Below are 21,558 nucleotides of genomic sequence, written 5' to 3' on the forward strand. Positions count from 1 at the left end.
GAGGCGAGACTGCGTGACTCTGGGCCATCGCCCGGCATCACCGCCGCTCCTCGTGTCCGTCATCCACAGCATTACGCTTTAGGCGGCCTCATTTCGTATACCCAGGTCGTGCTCCCAGCTGGTCCCGCCCGGGGCAATATACTCGGCACGCCCGAGAATTTGCAAGCGTCGGTCGGGTGGGTGAGGGGTCCTGAGAGCAGCGACGGAAGAGCTGGAGTTGCGACGGGGGCGAACGGGGAGCGCTGAGGCGCGCTGCTGGGCGCCTTTTATCGTACCATCGACAGTGGTCGAGTGCTGTGACGCCGTGCTCGCAGGTCGTCGTCGGAAGGGCAAACCCTCTATCTGGTCTGCACCAGCCGCTGAGATGCCCAGGGCCAGGGCCCAGGTCAGGAGCTTGGCGCCACAACCACCGGCGCCCGTCCGGCTCGCCACAGCGCCTGGAGCTAGCGGGGTGGCGGCCCCTGCTGCCCGAACCGACCCCTAGGTAAGCCCACTTGCCCATGGGTGGATGGTGGCCGATGGTGGCCCACGCCCCCCCTGATGCTCCCGTCAGGCACTGGGACGGGCTGGTATGGACCACCAGGCTGCATCTTTGGACCGTTGCGCCCGCCGTAGCCCTCTCAGACGTCCGCTCTCGTTCGTGCCGCTCCATCTCTTCCTCCACCCGGGTCGACTGGCTGGCTGCTGAAGCCAAACATTCTCGTACGCCTTCGACATTGACATTTGCCTTCCAGCAACGCGGCGAGTGTTCGTCTCGAACAAGTTTTGCCCTTCATCTCTCGCTGCACGTTGAAGACGTGGTGGACCTGCTGCCTCACTCGCTTCGGCAGCTCCCATCGTCCCATCCTCCCATCGTTTAGCTGTCTCCCCCGTTTCCTCTTCGCGTCAGTCGTTTTTGCGTTGCAGAAAAGGAGTCCAGGCATCCTCTCATCACTCACTGGAATCGGCAATCTCGACCCCTATTCATCGACGCCCAAACCCTCTCCCGCTCGCTTCTCGCCTTCATCGAACCAGCTCCGGCGGGTGCCCCCTTTCTTCGCTCATCAGCTGCGTCCAAGGCAAAGGGTTGACGACCGCACTGAACTCTCAACAAGCCCCCTCTTCACCGCGCAGCCTTGTTTGTGATTGTCCAGCGAGGTCATCACTGACCCTTCCGCGGTCGAAGCCATGGCGAACCGGCTGTCCATGTTCTCCATGGCATCAGAGGGCCCCGGCTCGCGAGCCGGGGGTCCTCAGACGGCCCAGGTCTCGACGACGACGCTCCTGAATGCCATCCACAACATCTACCTGACGTCGCAGGCTCACCAGCTGGACGCCAGCACCAGCCTCGTCGTCAACACGTGGCTGACGGCATCGCAAGGCGGCCCGACCGTCGACGCCTCGCTGGCCACCAAAGCGTGGGAACATGCCCGCCGGCGCGCCGAAGACGGGTGCATCATCCTCAGGTACGTTCAGAGTTGAATACCCACTCGCCGCCCCCTGCCTTTGCCGTAGCTGACCACACGCTTCGTAGTTCCCTGCATCAGTCAACGCCACCTCTCCTTGCCCCGTTTCTCTCCAGCTTCCCTTTCGCGATCCCCTCGAGCCTCTACAAGTCCCTCGACGCTCTCCGACCGTTCCTCCAATGTGTCACGCCATACAACCCGTCTCTGCCCAGGCAGGCGGCTCTCGGTGTAACGCTGACCCTGAATCTCGCCGGCAACCTCAATGCGGCCTCGCTGGCGTTGTCGCAGGGCGGCATTGACACAGTCAACGGTCTCCTCAATATTCCGACCGAGGCTGGCTACCGCGCCTTTGACGTCTTCTACTATCTCTTGACATCCGCTTCAACTCCTGCTGAGCGCGAATTCCTCGGCCTCCAGAGCCCGTCCACCTACACCTTGCTGGGTCGATCTGGCACATATACGCCGCCTGCATACCTGCCTACGGCCGACGATGCTGCGTCCGCCGAGGATTTCCGCCAGGCCCTCAAGGACATTGGCATCAAGGGATCGGCCCATCGCAACTTCATCTCCACCCTCGCCGCCCTTCTCAAGCTTGGAAACACTCTTGACTACGATGTGGACTCCGATATCCTCGAAGAGACGTGCGAGGATGTCAGCGGCCTTCTCGGAATCGAGCCTGAGACGCTTATGAATAAGTGCAGCACCGAGGACCGGTGGACATTTGTTGGGGGTCTTTACGAGTCCCTCGTCGACTGGGTCATCAGGAAGGCCAATGAAGCAATTGCCACTCAGATGGAGCGTATCAAGAACGGCGACGAGTCTCCCGATGGTCGAGGCGCGCGGACGCCCACTTCCAACGAAGACAATGGCGACACTGTGTCCATCACGGTCATGGAGGTCGCCCATACGACCCTCGGCAAGGCCCTGTCTATGCGGTCCATCTTCGATGACACGCAGGGCATTAATGCCGAAATGATCGCGGACGGTGTGCAAGCATCCCCCGCCGGATCGTCGGTCTTGCGGGAAATGCAGCAAGCCGTGTCCGAAGTTGCTCCCGACTTGGGAATCATGACAGGTCCCGAGGGACGCGAGCGTCAGCACGAACTTGAGAAGCGTGAGGTGGTCCTCGAGAAGATCGCCTTTGCCTCGGAGGAGGGCAGTTTCATTAAGAAGCTGCTCTTCCCCATTGAGGGCGAGGGCATCAATCTCGGCCGGGCTGGCAGAATAGACTTACCAGTCGTACTCAACTCCAACAGGCTGTGGTACCACCTTTCTCTGCACCCGACTGATGACTCGCCTGCCCAGCTGGCGGCTCTGCCTTCGATCACGTCCGCTTGGTCTGCTGGCACCGTTTCGCGCCAGCTGCGCTCTTGGAGGCTTCCGGAGTGGGCCAATCGACGAAACAGATGCCTCGACTTCACGGCGGACTTTGACGTTGATGAACTAGTTCAGCGCTACTCTGTCCTCGGTTGCAAGGATGGCAAGGACGGCATCGAAAGCTGGATGCTTGAGCGCGGCTGGAGCAACGGCGAAGTCTTCGTCGGCAAGGAGCGCGTGTGGATGCGAGAAGGAGCTTGGTGGGAAGCAGAGAGCATGCTCGACCTCAAGCCTGTTGACCACATGGCTGCGCAGAGTGTCCACACCAACCCCTTTGGAACGGGCTTTGACACGGGCTACTCTGCCAGCGGCAGCGGCTACTTCCCGCCGCAAGCTGTCGACGCCAGCTTCAACGGGAGCAACGACCACCTGGTGCACTCGCGCAACTTTAGCATGGGCAATGGCAGCCAAATGACGCTGAGCCAGCCTCTGAACGTTGCGCCTTCTATTGCACCAACGGCCGCGCGAAACGTTAGCAACGGCGACTACGGCCTTGGCGCCAAGGGCGACACCTACAAGGGCGACGTCTACTACAACGAGGAGGGTGAGTTCACGGGTATGATGGACTCGGAGTTGGCCAAGAACAAGAAGATCGAGACGAAGCCGGTCGACGCCTTGCGCCGCATCTGGGTCATTTTCGTGTGGACTCTGACTTTCTGGATCCCGTCTTTCCTCCTCCGCTTCATCGGTCGTATGCGACGACCGGATGTTCGGATGGCCTGGCGCGAGAAGCTGGTTCTGTGCTTTCTCATCTTGCTCCTCAACGGTATCGTCATCTTCTGGATCGTGGAATTCGGCCTCCTCCTCTGCCCCAACTTCGACAAGGCCTGGAACAGCAAAGAAGTGGCGACCCATACTGGCGACAATGATTTCTGGGTCAGCGTCCGTGGGGAGGTTTATGACATCTCCAAGTTCTGGAAGCAGCAACACTCTGATGTCGACATTCAAACGACCACGGACAACATGCAGCCCTTGGCCGGCTTGGACCTGGACGAATACTTCCCTTTGCCGCTGAACGAGGCGTGCCAAGGCCTCGGCATCGGAGAATCCACAAGGCTGATCGCGAACAACACTCCCGTGTTTACCGAAGCAATTCACAGCACCGGCTTCTTCCAGCCGAACAAGGGCAGCAAGCTGAATGATCCGCAGTGGTACTGGAAAAGATTCATTCCCAAAATGAAAGAGTACTACAAGGGCGACCTCGTCTTCAGTGAAGGCATGGTTCAGTCAGCTGGCAGCGATGAACAGCGCAAGTGGGCTATGTATGGCGACAAGATCTACGACCTCACGGACTACTTCCACACGCAGTCCCTGAACCCCAGGGTTTCCATTTACGAGTTCCTCGACTCATCCGTCAGTGACCTCTTCAAAAACAAGCCGGGCCAGAACATCAAGAGTGATCTGGACGAGGCCATTCAGAACTCCATGGGCAACCAGACCCAGCACGCCAAGATCATGAACAGCTGGAATTGCGTCCAGACTGTCTTCTACAAAGGCAAGACTGACTTTCGCGAGACCCCGAGGTGCACAGTGAACAATTGGATCCTGCTGGCCTTCAGTATGGTCCTCTGCGCTGTCATCCTCATCAAGTTCATCGCCGCACTGCGCTTCAGCTCCAAGCGTCGCCCTTCACCCCAAGACAAGTTTGTCATCTGCCAGGTGCCCGCGTATACCGAAGGCGAGGATTCACTACGCAAGGCTCTAGACTCGCTCACCGCTCTCCAATATGACAATAAGAGGAAGCTGATCTGCGTCATCTGCGACGGTGTTATCGTTGGACAAGGAAACGATCGTCCCACGCCCAAGATCGTGCTCGATATTCTCGGCGTCGATCCCAAGGTCGATCCTCCTGCACTCCCGTTCAAGTCGGTTGGACCGGGCGCCGAACAGCTCAACTACGGCAAGGTTTATTCTGGCCTGTACGAATATGAGGGTAATGTCGTCCCCTATATTGTCGTTGTCAAGGTAGGCAAGGAGTCGGAGCAGTCCCGCCCCAAGCCCGGCAACCGTGGCAAGCGTGATTCGCAGATTCTTCTCATGAGCTTCCTCAACCGCGTTCATCATAGATCGCCAATGAGCCCGCTCGAGTTGGAAATGTTCCACCAGATCAACAACATCATTGGCGTGGATCCGGAGCTATACGAGTATCTGCTTATGGTCGACGCCGACACCTGCGTCAGCGAGGACTCCTTGAACCGTCTTGTGTCTGCTTGTGCCCACAACGCCAAGATCGCGGGTATCTGTGGTGAAACGAGCCTGGAGAACGACGAGAAGTCATGGACTACCATGATTCAGGTGTACGAATACTTCATCTCCCACCATCTAGCCAAGGCGTTCGAGTCGCTCTTTGGTAGCGTCACTTGTTTGCCTGGATGGTACGTCTGACCCCTTTCCCTGCTCCCAACCCTGCGAGCCCGTCACTGATGCCTCTCGATCTAGCTTCTCCATGTACCGACTGAGAACAGTTGACAAGGGCAAACCGCTCATCATCTCCGATGCCGTCATCAAGGAATACGCTGTCTGCGATGTCGACACGCTGCACCAAAAGAACCTACTCTCTCTTGGTGAGGATCGTTACCTCACGACTCTGATGACCAAGCACTTCCCGTACATGGCCTACAAGTTCGTTCCCGACGCGCAGTGCAAGACTGCCGCCCCCGAATCTTGGAGCGTTCTCTTGTCGCAGCGCCGACGGTGGATCAACTCGACCATCCACAACCTGGTGGAGCTGATGCGCCTGAAGGAAATGTGCGGCTTCTGCTGCTTCAGCATGCGCTTTATCGTGTTCATCGACCTCTTTGGCACCATCATCCTCCCGGCAACTTGCGGCTACCTCGGTTACCTCATCTACAGAGTTGCGTCCCACACTGGCCAGTTCCCGCTCATCTCCATCTGCATGTTGGCCGCTGTCTACGGCCTGCAGGCGCTGGTTTTTATTCTCAAGCGCCAATGGCAGCATATCGGATGGATGATTATTTACCTTATCGCCTTCCCGATTTACTCGTTCATCCTGCCTGTCTATTCATTCTGGAACCAGGATAACTTCTCGTGGGGTAACACGCGTATCGTCATCGGGGAGAAGGGCAGCAAGCAGGTGGTAGCAGTCGACGACGAGGGCTTCGATCCTCGCTCGATTCCGCTGCAGCGCTGGGACGACTACGCCATGGCCAACAACCTGCCAGGGCGCCGTGGTGGTACCATGGAGAAACACGACTATGGGTACGGCGACCAGTATGAGATGGACGAAATGAAGTCGGTCTATTCGGCTGCTCCTCAGGGCTCCGTCCTTGCCGGGATGGGTGGACGCAACACGTTCATGCCGCCGCAGTCGCCCGCCTTCGGTCAGCCCATGAACCGCGCGTCCACAATGCAGGGCCCGTACCAGGATGCAGCCATGTCCATTCGCCGACAGTCGATGATGTCTATGGGCACAGCCATCCATGACGTGCACAGGAGCCAGTCGCCGTACCAAGATGTGCCGGCCAACCGACACAGCATGCTGAACATGCCGAGCCAGTCGAATCTCTCCCCGGCCATGGGCCTGCCCGCGAATCGATCCGCCTCGGCGCTCGGCTTCGCGGGCGGGCAGCGTTCGCCGCTGAGCCACGACCCGATGCAGTCGACGACGTCGTTTGACTTCCAGCGCGGTCACCTGCCTGCGGATGACACGGCCATCGTCGAGGCGATCCAGTCGGTTCTCCGTGAGGTCGACCTGGACACGGTGACCAAGAAGCAAGTCCGCGCTCTCGTGGAGCAGCGCCTCCAGAGCGAGCTCGTTGGGGAGCGACGCACTTTCATGGACCGGCAAATTGATCGCGAGCTGGAGAACATGTAATAGTGCGAGGAAGCGGCGGCGACTCTGCAGCCCGACATTGGTCGCATGCGCACACGGGGCTCATTTCGACTGGCATTGGTGCGGTGTAGTTTTCTCGTGGGCAAGGGGCGTTTCTGGGATATGGATTTTGGGGCGAGAGCATAGGCCGTATTTCTTGTTTATTTTGCCCCCCATGATATACATGAGGTTTACTAATGGAGCAAGAGATGTTTTGGGAAACGAAGGGGAGCTTACAAAGTGCAATGGAGCACGCCAAGGTGCTGCCATGTCCCTTGGAACCGGGCTGTCGCACTTGATATGATGGGACTCTGAGAGTCGTTCATTTTTCCACCAGATTCGCTGGGGGCCACTCCTTTCGTGCAATACATAATACCATATAATACTCTATATGACATGAAGCATTCTGAATACCCATGTTGACACATGCTGTGCACGTGGCGAGTGAGTTGCGAGGTTGTCCGTCGCCCGCCTGCGCCTACTAATTCGTGCGCATCCGGGAGGGAGGACCTGACCAGATCGGGGCGGTCGCATAACAGGCCGCAGGTTGGGGGCCAGGTTTTACCAGGCACACCAGTCAAGAACCGTACACCCAAAAATGCAGAGGCAACTTGCCGACTTTCACGACGATGGTTCTGCTCTCTGAAGGGTAGGAGAAAAATTGGGCAAAAAAAAACATACAACAGCCGGTGTTCGCTGGTCGTCACCGACCCAACTACTAATCTGCCCCTTACCAGCTTAACTATGGGAGAGCGGACGGGGTTTCTTGCTCACTAGATGAACCTCAACCGACCTTTTGCCGACGACCCGCTTTTCCGGCACCGTCTGCGTGCCCCACCCGCCTCCGTTCCGGACGGCGTTGGCCCGGCCCGACCGTCTCGAGATCCCACCGTTTCCGACCTCCGGTCCCGGTCTCGCCTTGCAAGCGCCGGACACCCTCCCCCTGGCTCGCACGCCCCCACCATCGGTCTTCGTCTTTTGTTTTAAACCGCCAGCAGTCGTGTCATCATGCATGCCAATGCCACTTATTTTAAACCGGAGCGCCAATGGCCGCGGTCCTCGTTGCGTGCACAACCGGTCCTGCACCTCCTACCTGTCTGCATGTTGGCCGGCGTGTCTTTGTGTCTTGGATCGCCTTACCTTCTCCATTCGGCGTGGCGAGTCACCTTCTTTCCGCTCACGCCGGGCTGGAGTTTGCATCGCCCGCCGCTCTCCTATTTCCTTCTCCTTTCCCGTGTTTACCTCCACAAACACACGCGCCGGATACCACCGTCTGTCGGCAGCCACTTGACTATTGCCATTGACAACGAGTCGAAGAACTGGTTCAACCACTATGCTTTCCAAGTCTCATGACGACAAGGAGTGGCCCATCTCGCTTACACGAGCACGTGCAGGCAACGAAGATGACATCCTCGCTGTTGCTCTAGAAGCCCTTGACCACTACGACAACAACCCCGTCGACGACTCCGAGTTCCTCGCGGACAAGACAAAGAGGTATTTACAAGAGATATGGAGTCAGTGGCTTCGGTTGGTTCACTTTGTCGCGTCCTCAATGAATTGCCATCCTAATTGTCGTCAGGTTCGCCGAGCGGATCAATGCGCACCCAGAAGACACGTGGCTCGCTCTCTGTATCGGATCAGACGATGCCAAAGCCCGCTGTCGGGCCTTTCTTGAGTCCTATGTGAGGACCTCTATGGTGAAGCGCCCCTGTCTTGGCGCGGAAGAATGGCAGGAAGTTCGAACCGTCAACTGTGCCGTGACGCTGGAAGATGTCTGGGCAGCACTCGTTCGGAATGCCGACGAATATGTGCTGAAGAGGAAGAGGACTGAAGACAGGGAGAGGGCTCATCTCTGGAGCCTCCGCTATTCGTCACGAGATAAAGGTTCTCGCAGCAGTCCTGCGTACGAAATTGGACAGGTAGGACTTTCGTCTCATCACGCGCCCTGGCTGCCCGACCTCGCTGATCCTTTCTAGTGGATTCCCCAGCTTGCCTTGAAGCTTGGCCTGTCTCTGAAGCAGCTTTTCACGAAGAGAGAGACCACCCCAGAGGATATCATCTTGATACTATCAACGCTGTGGAGTCGCGCAGAGGATATACGATGCAGTCCTAGTACTCGCATCGCGTTCGACTGTTCTATCATCCTCGGCGGCATTGGTGGCTGGCGTCCCAAGAGCGTAGTGAGCATCAAGTACGAACAGGTTCAATTCGCATGGGTCCGTGACCCTTTTGACCCGCAGATAACGAGGCTCGCCGCCACCGTCACGATACGCCACGTCAAGCAGAGACAAAACCGCATACAGAGAGGCCAAAGGTCAGAGTACGTGCACATCTATTCCTATGGCAACTGCGACGCTCCAGGACTGACCTCGGTCTTAGGGTCAAATTCTCCATCACAACGGTGCCTTGCCGTCAACTCTGCCTCCTCACCTTCTGGGTTTCGCGAGCGTTGGCAGACAACGCATTCAAGGCTGGATTCACGTCGGCCAGCCAAGTTTTCCGTGCGGAGCCGCTTGAGCCGGGCATTGACTACGTTCCGCTGCTCTGGAAGTCAAACACAAAGGACAAATCGATCCATTCCATCTCTTACAACACCTACTGGACTATCTGGAACCGCGCTTTGTTTGTATCAGGGCTTCGTGACGAGGACGCCATGCGGCCCTACGCTATGAGAGTTGGCGGTGGGGGGAGGCTAGACGGTAAGAACGGTCGTTTTCCTCAGCACCATTGCTCTTCTGACACGACCGGGGCTTAGGTAGTTTAACCGCGCCGCTCCGAAACTTTATCTTGTCGAACTCTACCGAGGTGTATGAGCACAGCTACTTGCCTATACATCTGAACAAGGATTTGATGAAGGTTGCGTATCGAGACAAAGCAGGGCAAAACGAAGAGATGGTCTCCATGATGAGCCGAGCCTTTCTGCGGCGGGACCCTTATGCGCCGATCTACATCACGAAGGACGATTTTGCCGGCTTCGAGAAGCGCAACGACCTCAGCAGCCTACGAAATCAGTACCGGGAAGCAAAAGACGATCCGGTAAAAGCGCAAAAGATCAAGGCACGCATCAAGTATCTACTGGACTGGCTAGAACGACTGCGAATTCAAGAGGTGCGCAAAGAATACTTCGACGAGGTCGACAGGCTGAGGGCACAAGGCAGTACCACGCATCATTTGCGCACGACGCAGGCAACCAACCCTCGCAAGAAGAGAGAGATCGCTGGCAGCTCTGTCGCAGTGCGTATCGGTAAATTATTAGACGAAGATGTTGGTCCGGTGTCCGCGGCGACAATGCTTCTTGGATACCTGCAAGAAAAGTCCGAGAGGGATGTATTCCCCCACGAACAGATCAAGGCCCACGAACGCCAGCTTGCCGCTCTTTCGAGGTGCTTGCTCTGCAACTATTCATATGCCAACGTCTCGAGCCTAACCAGACATGTTCGGAAACACCACGAAGATACCTTTCGCGAGCAATTCGACTGTCCCGAGTGCCAGCGTAACGGGGACACCCAGACAATAAGTGCATTGCCGGCGGCATGGAGCAACCATGTCCTGAGCTATCATGGCAAGCAGCACACGCCAAACCTGTGGTCAAAACCAAAGCCGGAAGGGCTGAGACGGGCCAAAAGAGCATGCGCAAGCGACGGAGGGGCTGCACCGCGGAGGAGACGAAAGCTAGAGGACGAGCCTGACGATAGCTACTTCGAACCGAGATGGGAGAAGTCACCTGATCCTCATGTCGACGAGGAGTTCTGGGTCACTGGTAGGTGCCATGACTACGACGAGGAGGCCTTGGGGCTGCTCGAGCCCGGTCATATCCCGTGACAAACCCCGTGGCACGGCTGCGAGGAAGTTGGCTGCCAGTGACACACCGAGGAGCTCCCAAGCATGAAAGCGGCACACCCTCCCATCCCAGGTGGCATCCAAACTTCCTCAGTACATCCCTCTGCAGACCCATACACTGCAACATGAACGCTGAGGCCAGCTCTCCATGTCTCTCAACAGCCAGCATGAGCTGTAGAGCCCTCTGCCGCCAAGCATGTACCTGGATCTGGATACGTCCGCTGGCGTCACGGCGGTCGAAGCACAGGTCATTCCGCTGGCGCCAACATCAACCTGTCTGCTGGATATCCCCGGACAAGACGCCAACATGACCAGCTTCGATCGGTCAAGCAACGATATCACGAGCAGCGCCAGCGCTCACGAGTCTCGATATCTACTTGATGCCCCTAAAGGCTCTTCTTTGTTTCAGTGGCGACATCGCCTGTGCGAATCTCCCATCATCGGAGTTTGACTGGTCAGCTGCGCTCCATGACGCTACCACATCGCCAAGTGACGGCGCCACCACCAGCCTGCGTTCGGGGCGGGTCTCGATCGAATACGCGCGTCTTTCGGTCGAGGCACACGAAACACTCCTCTCGCCGGCGCAAGTACAAGATACATGGAGTGGCCGCCACGGCTGAGCTTAGAGATGAGGCCCTGGCAGAAGTCTTCGTCTTTACTTGGAATTCAGCTTCCCGACGGTGATAAAGATCAGGAAAACTAGAAGTACGCGCCTGCGCACACCAAAGGGCGTCTGACGAAGAACGGGCGACGTCTCGATTCGTCAGTGATTTACGACACATACAAGCGAGTGGCAGTGTCAGCGCGAAAGTCTCACGCTGGAAGATCCAACGTCGGGTCAACGGCGGCTCAGGGGCATGGGAAGGCCGCTGCGGTAGCGGGAGGATTCGGGTTGGCCTCGGTGGGTTGAAACGGATGCTTCATGGGGAGGCAACTTGCGCGGAGCACCCGTTGATATGGCGCCGGCCCTATCTGAGGCGAAGCAGAATTCGTGGAATTTATATAATTGCTGGCTCCCCCGATCTCTCTAAATGTCCATTCATCTCCTGTCATTGGTTCCACAGCCGGTCTGCTGGCTGGGCCGTCTGAGCAACAGAATCCCACTGATGGTGCGACCCGGCCGCCTCGTGGGCGAAGATCAATGGCGACAGTCCCTGTCAACCTCCCAGCGACGAATACGTTCTGGGGTCTGCAACATGACAAAGCCACTCGTGCAGGACGAAGACGTTGACAGAGGACTGTCACCTCTTACTGTGATGCATTCCCTAAGTCAGTCTCATGGCGGCTTCTCGGCATCCCGAGCCCGTGGACCGTAATGGGCCAAGTACTTCCCCTACCAGTGTGGTGCGTAGGTGACAAAACCCATGAGAATACCAGAAATGAGACCTGCGACAGGCACAGTGATAACCCAACCGAGGTAGATCCACGCAACCATCCGCCAGTTGATGGCACGCCAATCCCCATTGCAGAGACCAACGCCGACGATGGCACCGGTAATGCACTGGGTAGTCGATACTGGAAGTTCTGTCATTACTGTTAGTGTCATGCGTGAACGATGGGGGCTTGTGCAAAGGTCATACCAAGACGAGTGGCCATGATGACGGTAATGACAGAACCGAGCTCCATAGAAAAGCCCCGTGAGGGTGACATCAAGGTAACGCGGTTACCCAGGTTACGCATAATGTGATAGCCGTACGTCCACAGGCCAATCACAATACCTGCGCCGCCAAAAGCAAGAACCCACAGCGGCACGTTCGACTTTTTGCCGGGAATGCTGCCATTCTCCCAGATTTGGTAGATTGTAGCGTATGGACCGACAGCGTTGGCGACGTCATTGGCGCCATGTGTGAAGGAAGCAGCTGACGCAGTCATTACTTGCAGGAAAGTATAGAGAAACTCGGTGCGGTTGTCGTAGTGGCGGGCGCGGGCGTGTATTTCCTCGACATCCCCTGCAATGACGGATTTTTTGCTCTGCGATGTGACAATGTCCTGGTCCACACCGCGCAGCACAATCCACTTGGCGAACCACCAAGCATACCCGCCGGAATACCAGGGGCCGTCCGGTTGGGGGCCAACGAGGGATTTGTACTTCGAGGCAGAGTCTTCAGGCTCCGGCGTCGACGCATCAGACCCAGCCCCATTCTTCCCGTGCTGGCCCTCGACGTCTCCGGTGGTGGTGGCGGCGGCATGAGCACGGCGGGCCTCGAGCTCTTCCCGAGTCAGGTGGCCCTCATAGAAGTTGCGGACAACGCCCTTGAAGTCGGCGGGAGGGGGAGGCACTTCGCCACGGCGTAGCAGCAGCGGGCCCTGGAAGATATGCCACGCACGAAGCTGCCAGTCCTCCTTAACCACGACGCGGTACATCCACGGCACAAGGAAAATGGCCATGAGAAGCCCCCAGGCAGCACCGACAGCGACGATGACGCCCGGAATTTGCGATTCCGTTAATCTGACCTCGTAGTCGCCACCTTTCCATATGAGTAACATGACAATGAGGGATGCTGTGACCCAGAAGTAGATCGGGACCAACATGAGGCCCTTAGCAGTCGGGTTGGACCGCAGCAGGACGCCATACTTCGTGAGGAGGAAAATGATAGCAGCAAAGGCACCAGATAATACAGGTGCGATGATCCAAGCGAGAAAGACCTGCGGGGAGGCCCTTGTTAGCAACCGGCTTTGCTAGACCAGAGCACCGCCCAGAGAAACACTGACTTGAACAACTCCCTGCTTGATGTCAACGCTTCCGTCTTTTTTGTAGCCAACCCAGGTGACGCCTCCTCCTCCAAGAGCACCTATGCCCATACCCAATACACCACCGAGAATTGAGTGGGTGGTTGAGACGGGCATGCCCAAGCGGGTGGCCATGGTCAGGTAGCTGGCTGAAGCTATGACGGCACAGACCATGCCAAGCATTAGTAGAGCTGGCTGCTCATCGAAAGCTTTGATGTCAACAACCTTTGTACGGATTGTATCGGCCACCCGACCACCGACTCCGAGCGCACCGCTGAACTCCATAACGGAGGCGCCTAGCATGGCTTGGAGATAGCTGATGGAACGGGATGAGACCGAACTGGCCCACGAGTTTGCGACATCATTGGCACCAATATTCCATGCGTCAATGAACGCGAAAATGGTGCCAACGGCAAAGAGATAATCGTACTGATGCAGAGACATCGTGAGGCACCGCTGGTATTTTGGAAGCCACTTCTCCAGGGACGCTGTCTTTCTGGACCTGGTTATTAGTGAACGCGGAACGAGCACAGAGGTGTGAAAATTCGCGGGCCGGGCAGGTGTAGAGAGCAGCAACCCCTGCTTGCGGGAAGACACAAAATGATGGCCTATATAGTGGGAACCATTGCTGGCCATGCAGCCAAAAGATCGAGGCGAGAACGGCCTGGATGGGCAAGGATGCCATGAATCCTTGCACCCATTTCAGTCTTCAAGAGCACGGTTGTGGCGCCCCATGCGTGTTCGGTCTACCCATCGGGCTAGTCACGCGAGGGGCTCGCTTAAGTGGCGTACAGTTTGGACTCGGCTGTGTTCCCACGGCTTGGGTATTGCGGCTTGGAGCAACAGGCCGCTGCGAAGAGACCCTCCAGTCCACACCGATCAGAGCGACTGAGCATTGTCGTGAAGACTGAATCTGCAGGTCGGAATCCATAGAGGGAACTATCAAGGCACGTATAGTTTCATTCTATGCAACCTTTGCGATGCGCTCTTGTACACAGCTTCATTATGCAGATGTAGGCGTTAAGATGTCACCGGGTGCGGGCTACATCGTGGATTGGTCAGCTGGTCTTTGCGGGTTTTGAAGAGTTGCGGCGATTTGCGTATCTGAAGTTCAAGGTCGTAGTGGTCATGCGCGGCAAGTAAGGCTGCTGCCGGCGAAGTCGGCGAACATGCCCCAGCAAATAACGTTAACATCAACTCTATTGTTAGCGCGCCAAGAAGGGCGAGTACCGTACTATCAGGTTGACGAGTCTATGCCGACCCAATCACCGCAGCGTTTTCCCCACGTGCGGTGGCGCTGGCATTTTTCGATGTGGGTGGTAGATCTTGGCCGTTGGGTCCTGTCGAATAGGAATCCCTCGCTCTCCACGGGGAATATGCTGTTTCCTTGCATGGTGCAGTTGAGCAGTCGCCAAGGACACGTTCTCATTTGGACTGTGTTCAATGGCTGTACAGCTTCCCTGCCAAGGCGCCACTGCAGCTGCGAAACTAGTGGCTGAGAAAGCAAGGACTTGATCTTCCTGCAGAAAATTAGTTGCCGAACTCCCATATCTGGACGTGAATTGGGACCTAACTGGTAGCGGCTGGATTTCCGCTGATGGGGCCTGTGATATGATGCTGTGACAGCGTATCACCGCATTCTTGATTCCACTCTGTATGTTTGCTTAGGAGCTTGCATATTAAAAGCCTCTTCGCAGTCCCGCTACCCGTAGTATTGGACGCTTTCACCGCCAGCTCACGGTTTATGGCGTCCCTCCTCGTTAATTTGAATTCGGTACCGCTCCGCAAGGCCCGCTACTTGCCCGCCCATCTCTCGATCAGAAGGCAGCCATGAAAGCCCGGGAACAGGCAAAGTCTAGAACTCGAGGGCAGCGTGGGATTTCAAGCACACTGTTGGCTCATCAACCAATAACCAAGACAAGGCCCATTCTGCCGAAATCACCCGTAGCGTCTGGAATCGGAAGTGATCATATCCGTTCGTTACCCAGGAAGTTGTCTGTGGCACACAAGCAGCATCCCAAGCTGATAGCATCTGCGCAGAGCTGGATCCCCCACGACATAACTGGGAGGCCAAAAAGAAGACACAGAACAGGGAGGCGGAGCGCGAGCGACGAAAACAACTCGTGGCTGCACTGGAAGCACTATGGACGATCGTGTCGGGAAGCTCGGCGTCCAGCATTGTCAGTCGGCCGCAATCGGTTGACGAGAGCAATGCCAATGCTGGGAGAACAAAGGCTAGCATAGTTCAGTCCGCTATTGACCGAATCCTGTTTCTCCAGGCTCAACTTGAACGAACGAACCAGAAGCTCCATGATTTTGAGCTACAAAATATGGCAAACGTACCACAAACCGCAACGCCTGAGAGGATCACATCACGCAGCACGTCGGAGCGCTGAGCAAACATCATTTCATCTAGTTGCAATTACTCCGCCCCCGCCCTCGCCCCAACCCCTCCCTCTTCCCTTAGCATACAAATATCAGGTTCCATGGAAGGACCGCAAATCTATGGTGAGACCGCTCGACCGAGCTGTTCTCCCAGTTGGAGTAGTCTAGGGTGACACGTCATGAACAGGCTTGCTGAAATATGAGCAGCGAAGGAATACCGTAAAGGCTATAACGCTAAACCCATCTATCACATCCTCAGTGCTATTACGTCTAGAATCATGACAACATGCCGTAAAATAGTCCAGTCTTCGTCTTGTGTGGAAATGGCTCGTCAAGAGGCCAAACCCAAGGTGTGCAGCAGGGCTTGGTTTTCTCGTGACCTGCTTCAGTCCCACGGGATGCCGCAAGATCCTGCACTTGGTTAAGTAGCCTTTCTAACAAATCAGTCCACTTTGTGTGTAGCAATGGTCAGAATGCGCTTGCGCAGACGTGTCCCTTCGATAACAAATGGGCTTAGGAAATCATTTCGGAAGAGGAACTCATCCACATACCATGATGGGAGTCTGTTTGAGGGAGGCGTTGGCTACAAATGCTTCTCTATTCGGTGCTTGTCCACGATCATAAGCAGCTAGGTTCCTCGTATAGCACATGCGTCCTTTATCGCGAGGGCGCCAGTCGTACCCTGTCACATCCGCAATCCAGTGCGCAACAGCTATCACACACTTAGGTAGGAAAACCGTGGGCCAAGGAATGCTTGATTCTTCTATCTAAGGAGTGACTGTGGTCGGCATTTTATACCTATACTGGTTGATGCTGTTGGGCGTAGGCATCTGAGACATGGCAGACAGAAGCTGAGTTGCGTGAAGTTATTCCCACCATGAAAAAGCAGTGGTGCCGTGAACGGTCTACGTAATCGAGTGTTTGTGAAGCGTCCAAGCCAAAGGATTCGCTTCTCGTTTCCAACGGCACCACTGCCGTAGTCGCGCCGACTCGTCCCAGTGGTTATTTTTCAGTTTCTATGTTGGAGCCGCCAGCTTCGTCAGCGCTGCCATACGTGCTGTCGCCGTTGAGGTAGTGTCCAAATACGCGCGTCTCGAGGTCTGACTTGAGAAGCCCCTGTTTCCTGTAGTGGCGGCGGAAATAGATGCGCTTGGCCCACTTCCACGCCTCGATGCCAAGAAAGAACAGCACTGCCTCGATGAAGACAATACCCCATTCCCAGCTGATTCCTGCGTGCTTGAATACCACAGTGTTCAGTTTGGGGATGTAAATAAGCGGGAACATGGTAACGAAGCCTGCCACGATGGCCCAGAAGAGAAATTTATTGCGCCAGACGTCGATCATCCACTGGGTGAAGTATTTCTTGCTCTTGGGTTGCATGCGGAAGAAGGAGCGACGCATGTTAACCATTTCCCAGGCTAGGAAGAGTGCGAACCAGGTAAGACAGGCGAAGGTCGTCGCACGGGCACGGAACACAACCTCGCAGTCGGCTGAGTACTCGTTGTTGCAGTTGTCTCCGATGTCCGCAGCGCCGTTGCCAAAACCGTAGAGCACCAAGACGAAAGAGGCCAGGCATAGCGCTGACATCCATAGGCCATAGACAACCATATCAATCAGAAGCTCAGGAGTGAAGACGCCTTGCTTCAACTGCAAAATTGTCAGGAAGATATCGAGTGTTTGCAGAGTAAGGGGAACCTCACATTCTGAGGGGGTCGCTGCATGATATCCGGAGCCGCAATTTCAAAACCTAGACCCATGTCGGGCATACCGGAAGTAACCATGATGATCCAGAGGATTTCGACGGGGGCAAGCGGGAACACAGAGATTCCTCTACTATCCTTAAACACAAGACCAATCAAGAGTGTACACGCTTGAGCAATGTTCTCGGCCAGGACGTGCAGGATGAACTTTTGGATATTGTCGAACATGCGGCGTCCTTCTTCGACGGCGTTAAGAATGGATGCAAAGTTGTCGTCTGTCAAGACAATGTCGGAGGCCTCCTTAGCGACGTCGGAGCCGGCCTGTCCCATTGCAATGCCCACATCGGCGCGCTTCAAGCTTGGCGAGTCGTTGACGCCATCACCAGTCATGGCGACAAATGCCTTGCGGCGGTGGAGAGCTTCAATCATGCGCACCTTGGTCTGCGGAGCGCAACGGGCAAGAACGAGCGGGAGAAGGGGAAGCTCGTCGATTTCCTGGTCGGTTAGTCTGTCGAAGTCAGATGCGGCCATTACCATGGTTTTGGCAACATCGGCAGCGACCTCATTGACCCTTGACGGCAGGATGCCGACCTCAAGCGCAATTGCGCGGGCAGTCTCCGGGTGATCACCAGTTAACATGTGGACGCTGATACCTGCCTCGTGGCACATTCGGACCGAGCATGCAGACTCGGGGCGAGGAGGATCGTAGAGGCCAATCAAGCCACGGAAAGTGAGATCCTTCTCGAAATCTCCACGCTGGAGCTCGGCCTGATTTTTCCTGACGTGAGGGATGTCGGTCCTGCTAGCGAGCGCGAGAACACGAAGGCCTAGACGTGCCAGCGCTTCCATGTTCTTCAAGACATCTGTCTTGACTTCCCCGGACATGTTCTTGACCTCGTCGCCGACAGCATAGTGAGAGCAAGACGTGAGGACACGTTCGACTGCACCTTTGGTGAAGAGCCATTGCTTCTCGGTCCCTTTGTTTTCGAAGATGACGGACATCTTCTTCACATCTGAATCGAATGGAAACTCCGCTTTCTGGTGCCACTGGGCACCTTCGCCTGTGGAAAGGCGGAGTCTGTTCCAGTTGAAACGGGATGAGAACACCTGGATGGCAATCTCGGTGGGGTCACCTCGGCCGTGCCATTCACCGTTCACCTGGTTAACAGAGGCAAGATTGGCGAGCGAGGCAACGTTGAGATACTCCCTGAGCGTGCTATCCTCGCCCACCAGCCGCTGGCCATCGATTGGGTCGCCATCGGCGTCGGCACCGCAGAAGTCAACATCCTTAGGCTGTGCGCTCACAATGCTGAGCTGGCCCACGGTAGGATTGAACGGTTCACTCGTCGTGCCGACCGAGTAGGTTCCCCGGCCGGGTATCCAGGCTTTTTTGACAATCATAGTACCCTGGGTAAGAGTACCAGTCTTATCCGAGCAGATATCTATGAGCAAGTTAAGCGATTGACGAGGTGCTGGGAAATGAGACTCCTACTAGAAACGGCGCCTAGGGCCTCGAGACTCTTCAGATTGCGGACAATGACGTGACGCTGAACCATACGCTTGGTTCCAGCTGCCATGGTAATGGTCAGCACGACGATGAGGGAGGCCGGGATCATGGAAAGACCAGTAGCGACGGCGTAGATGATAACTTCTTGCTTCGTGTCAAATTTGTTGGCGCCAAGGACGATGATGGCGCAGACAATTGCGGTGCCTAGAAGCAAGAGCGCCAGCTTAGACAGTTTCTTTTGGAGGGGTGTGCCGACGTTGACACCGAGGAAGCGGCCGGTGGCGTCAGAGAACGTGAGAGTCCAGGCCTGAAGCCAGCGGCCAAAGGTGGTGGTGCCGTCCTCACGGCGCTTCGGCTCTCGGCGGCGAGAGGTCTTGCCACGCAGGGCGGCAGCGATCTGTCCGATCTCAGTGCAGAGGCCAGTCGCAAAAACAACACCGCGGGCACGACCCTTTGTTACGGTCGAGGAGCTGTACGCAACATTCAGACGGTCGCCAGGCCCAGTGTCGTCCGGGTAGGTGGAAGCAGCCTCTTTACGGACAGGGAGAGACTCGCCGGTGAGGAGGGCCTCATTAGTTTCGAAGTTGACGGCCTCTACTAGGCGGATGTCAGCTGGGATTGTGTCGCCAGTCTTAAGCTCGACCATGTCTCCGGGCACAATCTCGGCAGTGACGACGGTCTCATTATTGCCGTTGCGAATGGCCTGGGCAGTGGGAGAGCTGAGAGAGCGTAAAGAGTCCATCGTCTTCGCGGCCTTAAACTCCTGCAAGAAGCCCACCACTATGTTGAGAACGATGACAGCGGTAATGACCCCCCCTTCAATCCACGATTGGATGCCAAAGGAGGCAGCCATTGCAAGGATCAATACCTATATCGATCGGTTAGTAACGCTAGACCCGAGCCTCACGCATCCACTCCTGACCTGTTCCGGTGGCTGTCGTGCTTGGGAAGGGCTGAGAAGATCGTGGAAGTTGTGTTTTGAACGCTGCCGATGGACTTACCAGAGTCAGGGCATTGGCCATTTGACCAATGAATATTTTCAACGGCTGTACGCCCTTCTCTTCGCCTATTTCATTGCGGCCGTACTCCTCCAGCCGCGCCCTAGCCTCTTGGTCAGAAAGTCCGACTTCGACATTTGCTTTGAGTTCCTCGACGACCTGCTCGATTTTGAGGGCATGAGCAGGGGCCGAAATGGGCTTGTTGGATTGACCGGAAACATGTTTCTGTGCTTCCACGACCTGCTTGCTGTCCATGGCCGGCCGCCACCAACAAAGGAGTGTAGCGACTCGTGGAGGGTTGGTTGTTGAAGTTAACGGGAAGCTATGGGTCGTGGGATGATTCAATACAGGTAGACGGCGTTACCTGCAAGCCGTTGCGGCTTGTTGGGTGCTGGGATGGCGCGGTAAAGCTAACGATGCGAGCCGTTCGGAACTTGTGACAGCCAGTTGTAAGGATGGATGAAGAGTCGCAACCTGGGAAGCGGGGAGTCGAGAGGGAGGAAGACAGAATTTGAGGGCGCCATTGACTAATGACGGGACAACGCTGATATTGCCACTGCCGAGGCCAATCAAGTTTGCTGTGTTGCAGAAGCGAAGCAAGAGATAACATTTGACTGGTGCAACAATTTTACTCTGGAAAGGAAAATTGGGCCTGAGAGTGTCAAACCATACCGTATTGGGCTGGATAGGGCAGCAAGCCTCAGTGGCTGAAATAGAGGTTTCGCACAAAATAGGACAAGGGGGGCTGTTGCACGTGCCGTTTCTAGGGGCAGTGGCTCGCCTAGACTGGGAAGGGTGGCCTTATTGTAGGCAGATAATTCAGGAGCTCTCACTGGACCTGCACAGCGGATGGGATCAGGCGCCAAAATCGCCCTCGGAGGACATTGCTCAAGTGAAGATGGCCGGCCAATGGGTTGATCGTGCGCTTGCATGATCACGCACCCGAGATGGCATGGGCTGGGCACCTGGGCCATTTGGGCGTTTCCACGGCAATGCTAGCAGAAGACCACTACGCTTGAAAGGTGCCATTGTTAGGCGATGTGGACGTCAAGCCATTCTAGGATAGATTACGTGCGAAACCAGACGCCCTGAGACGCTCATCCGTCATGGGCCTGGCTACTCCACTTCGAGGGCCCGCCACCAGTTTATGCTTAATTTGAAACAGGCTGCAGCCGGCGCGAGCGTGTCTATTTTTGTCGCAATTGAACCGCACGAACCACTTTCTGAGTTGCGCCGGTTGGAGCATTTTGGCCGCTCGAACCTGCGCATATGCCAAGAAATGCCAAGAGTCGCGGCCTTGTCAGACCAAGGTATTAGCCACAGTCGCGAGTCGAGCTGCGACGTCCGTGAGCTTTTCAGGCGGATGAGCAAGCAGCAAGGGATTTGCCCCCAAGAGCTGTCCACAGCCCATGCTTCCCAGCCCAGTTTCCTTGTTAGCATCGCATGGGCGGTCCACTTAGGAGAAACAGTTTGGAAGTGCCCATAATTGCTTCTCTGCCAACTGTGACAGATCTGCTACTATTTGCGCGTCAGGCTCGCCGATCAGAACCAACGCTTCCTTTCCATCCATGACCGGCTGACTAACACCTACACATACCGGCGGCACGACTCATCTTCTTTTACCGTCACAAAGTCCGTCGACTTAGATATGGACTGCTCGTTACACGTTTGCTAATTCGAGACCGCCTGCGCTCCCGGTCGTATTCCCATTTCTTGAGGTCCAGATTTCCCGAAACCTACCCTC

At 56.1% G+C, this 21,558-nt stretch overlaps 4 protein-coding genes and 1 non-coding gene across 5 annotated transcripts; 2 read left to right on the forward strand and 3 right to left on the reverse strand.

Annotated features, from left to right (window-relative positions):
• Window positions 1-1,167: 1,167 nt before the first annotated feature.
• On the forward strand, window positions 1,168-6,657 carry PLICBS_001167 (uncharacterized protein; the record flags this gene model as incomplete). Its single annotated transcript, XM_018317751.2, has 3 exons — window positions 1,168-1,445; window positions 1,514-5,197; window positions 5,262-6,657. 3 exons carry the CDS (start codon window positions 1,168-1,170, stop codon window positions 6,655-6,657), a joined length of 5,358 nt encoding a protein of 1,785 aa, XP_018183276.2.
• Window positions 6,658-7,328: 671 nt separating this feature from the next.
• PLICBS_r0001 lies at window positions 7,329-7,446 on the reverse strand. Its single transcript, XR_010602332.1, has one exon. It is a non-coding gene; the product is annotated as a 5S ribosomal RNA (ribosomal RNA).
• Window positions 7,447-7,987: 541 nt separating this feature from the next.
• Window positions 7,988-10,476, forward strand: PLICBS_001168 (uncharacterized protein; the record flags this gene model as incomplete). The annotated part of the gene is made up of 6 exons (XM_065599731.1): window positions 7,988-8,148; window positions 8,234-8,573; window positions 8,631-8,834; window positions 8,895-8,974; window positions 9,034-9,353; window positions 9,410-10,476. 6 exons carry the CDS (start codon window positions 7,988-7,990, stop codon window positions 10,474-10,476), a joined length of 2,172 nt encoding a protein of 723 aa, XP_065455803.1.
• Window positions 10,477-11,827: 1,351 nt separating this feature from the next.
• Window positions 11,828-13,668, reverse strand: PLICBS_001169 (phosphate-sensing transcription factor; the record flags this gene model as incomplete). Its single annotated transcript, XM_065599732.1, has 3 exons — window positions 11,828-12,018; window positions 12,075-13,140; window positions 13,207-13,668. 3 exons carry the CDS (start codon window positions 13,666-13,668, stop codon window positions 11,828-11,830), a joined length of 1,719 nt encoding a protein of 572 aa, XP_065455804.1.
• Window positions 13,669-16,611: 2,943 nt separating this feature from the next.
• On the reverse strand, window positions 16,612-20,069 carry PLICBS_001170 (Na+ ATPase; the record flags this gene model as incomplete). Its single annotated transcript, XM_065599733.1, has 4 exons — window positions 16,612-17,256; window positions 17,310-18,751; window positions 18,802-19,684; window positions 19,818-20,069. The coding sequence occupies 4 exons, from the start codon at window positions 20,067-20,069 to the stop codon at window positions 16,612-16,614; spliced, it is 3,222 nt and encodes a 1,073-aa protein (XP_065455805.1).
• Between the last annotated feature and the right edge of the window lie 1,489 nt (window positions 20,070-21,558).

The sequence above is a fragment of the Purpureocillium lilacinum genome, assembly GCF_023168085.1.
Source record: "Purpureocillium lilacinum CBS 284.36 DNA, scaffold_1, whole genome shotgun sequence".
NCBI lineage: Eukaryota > Fungi > Ascomycota > Sordariomycetes > Hypocreales > Ophiocordycipitaceae > Purpureocillium > Purpureocillium lilacinum.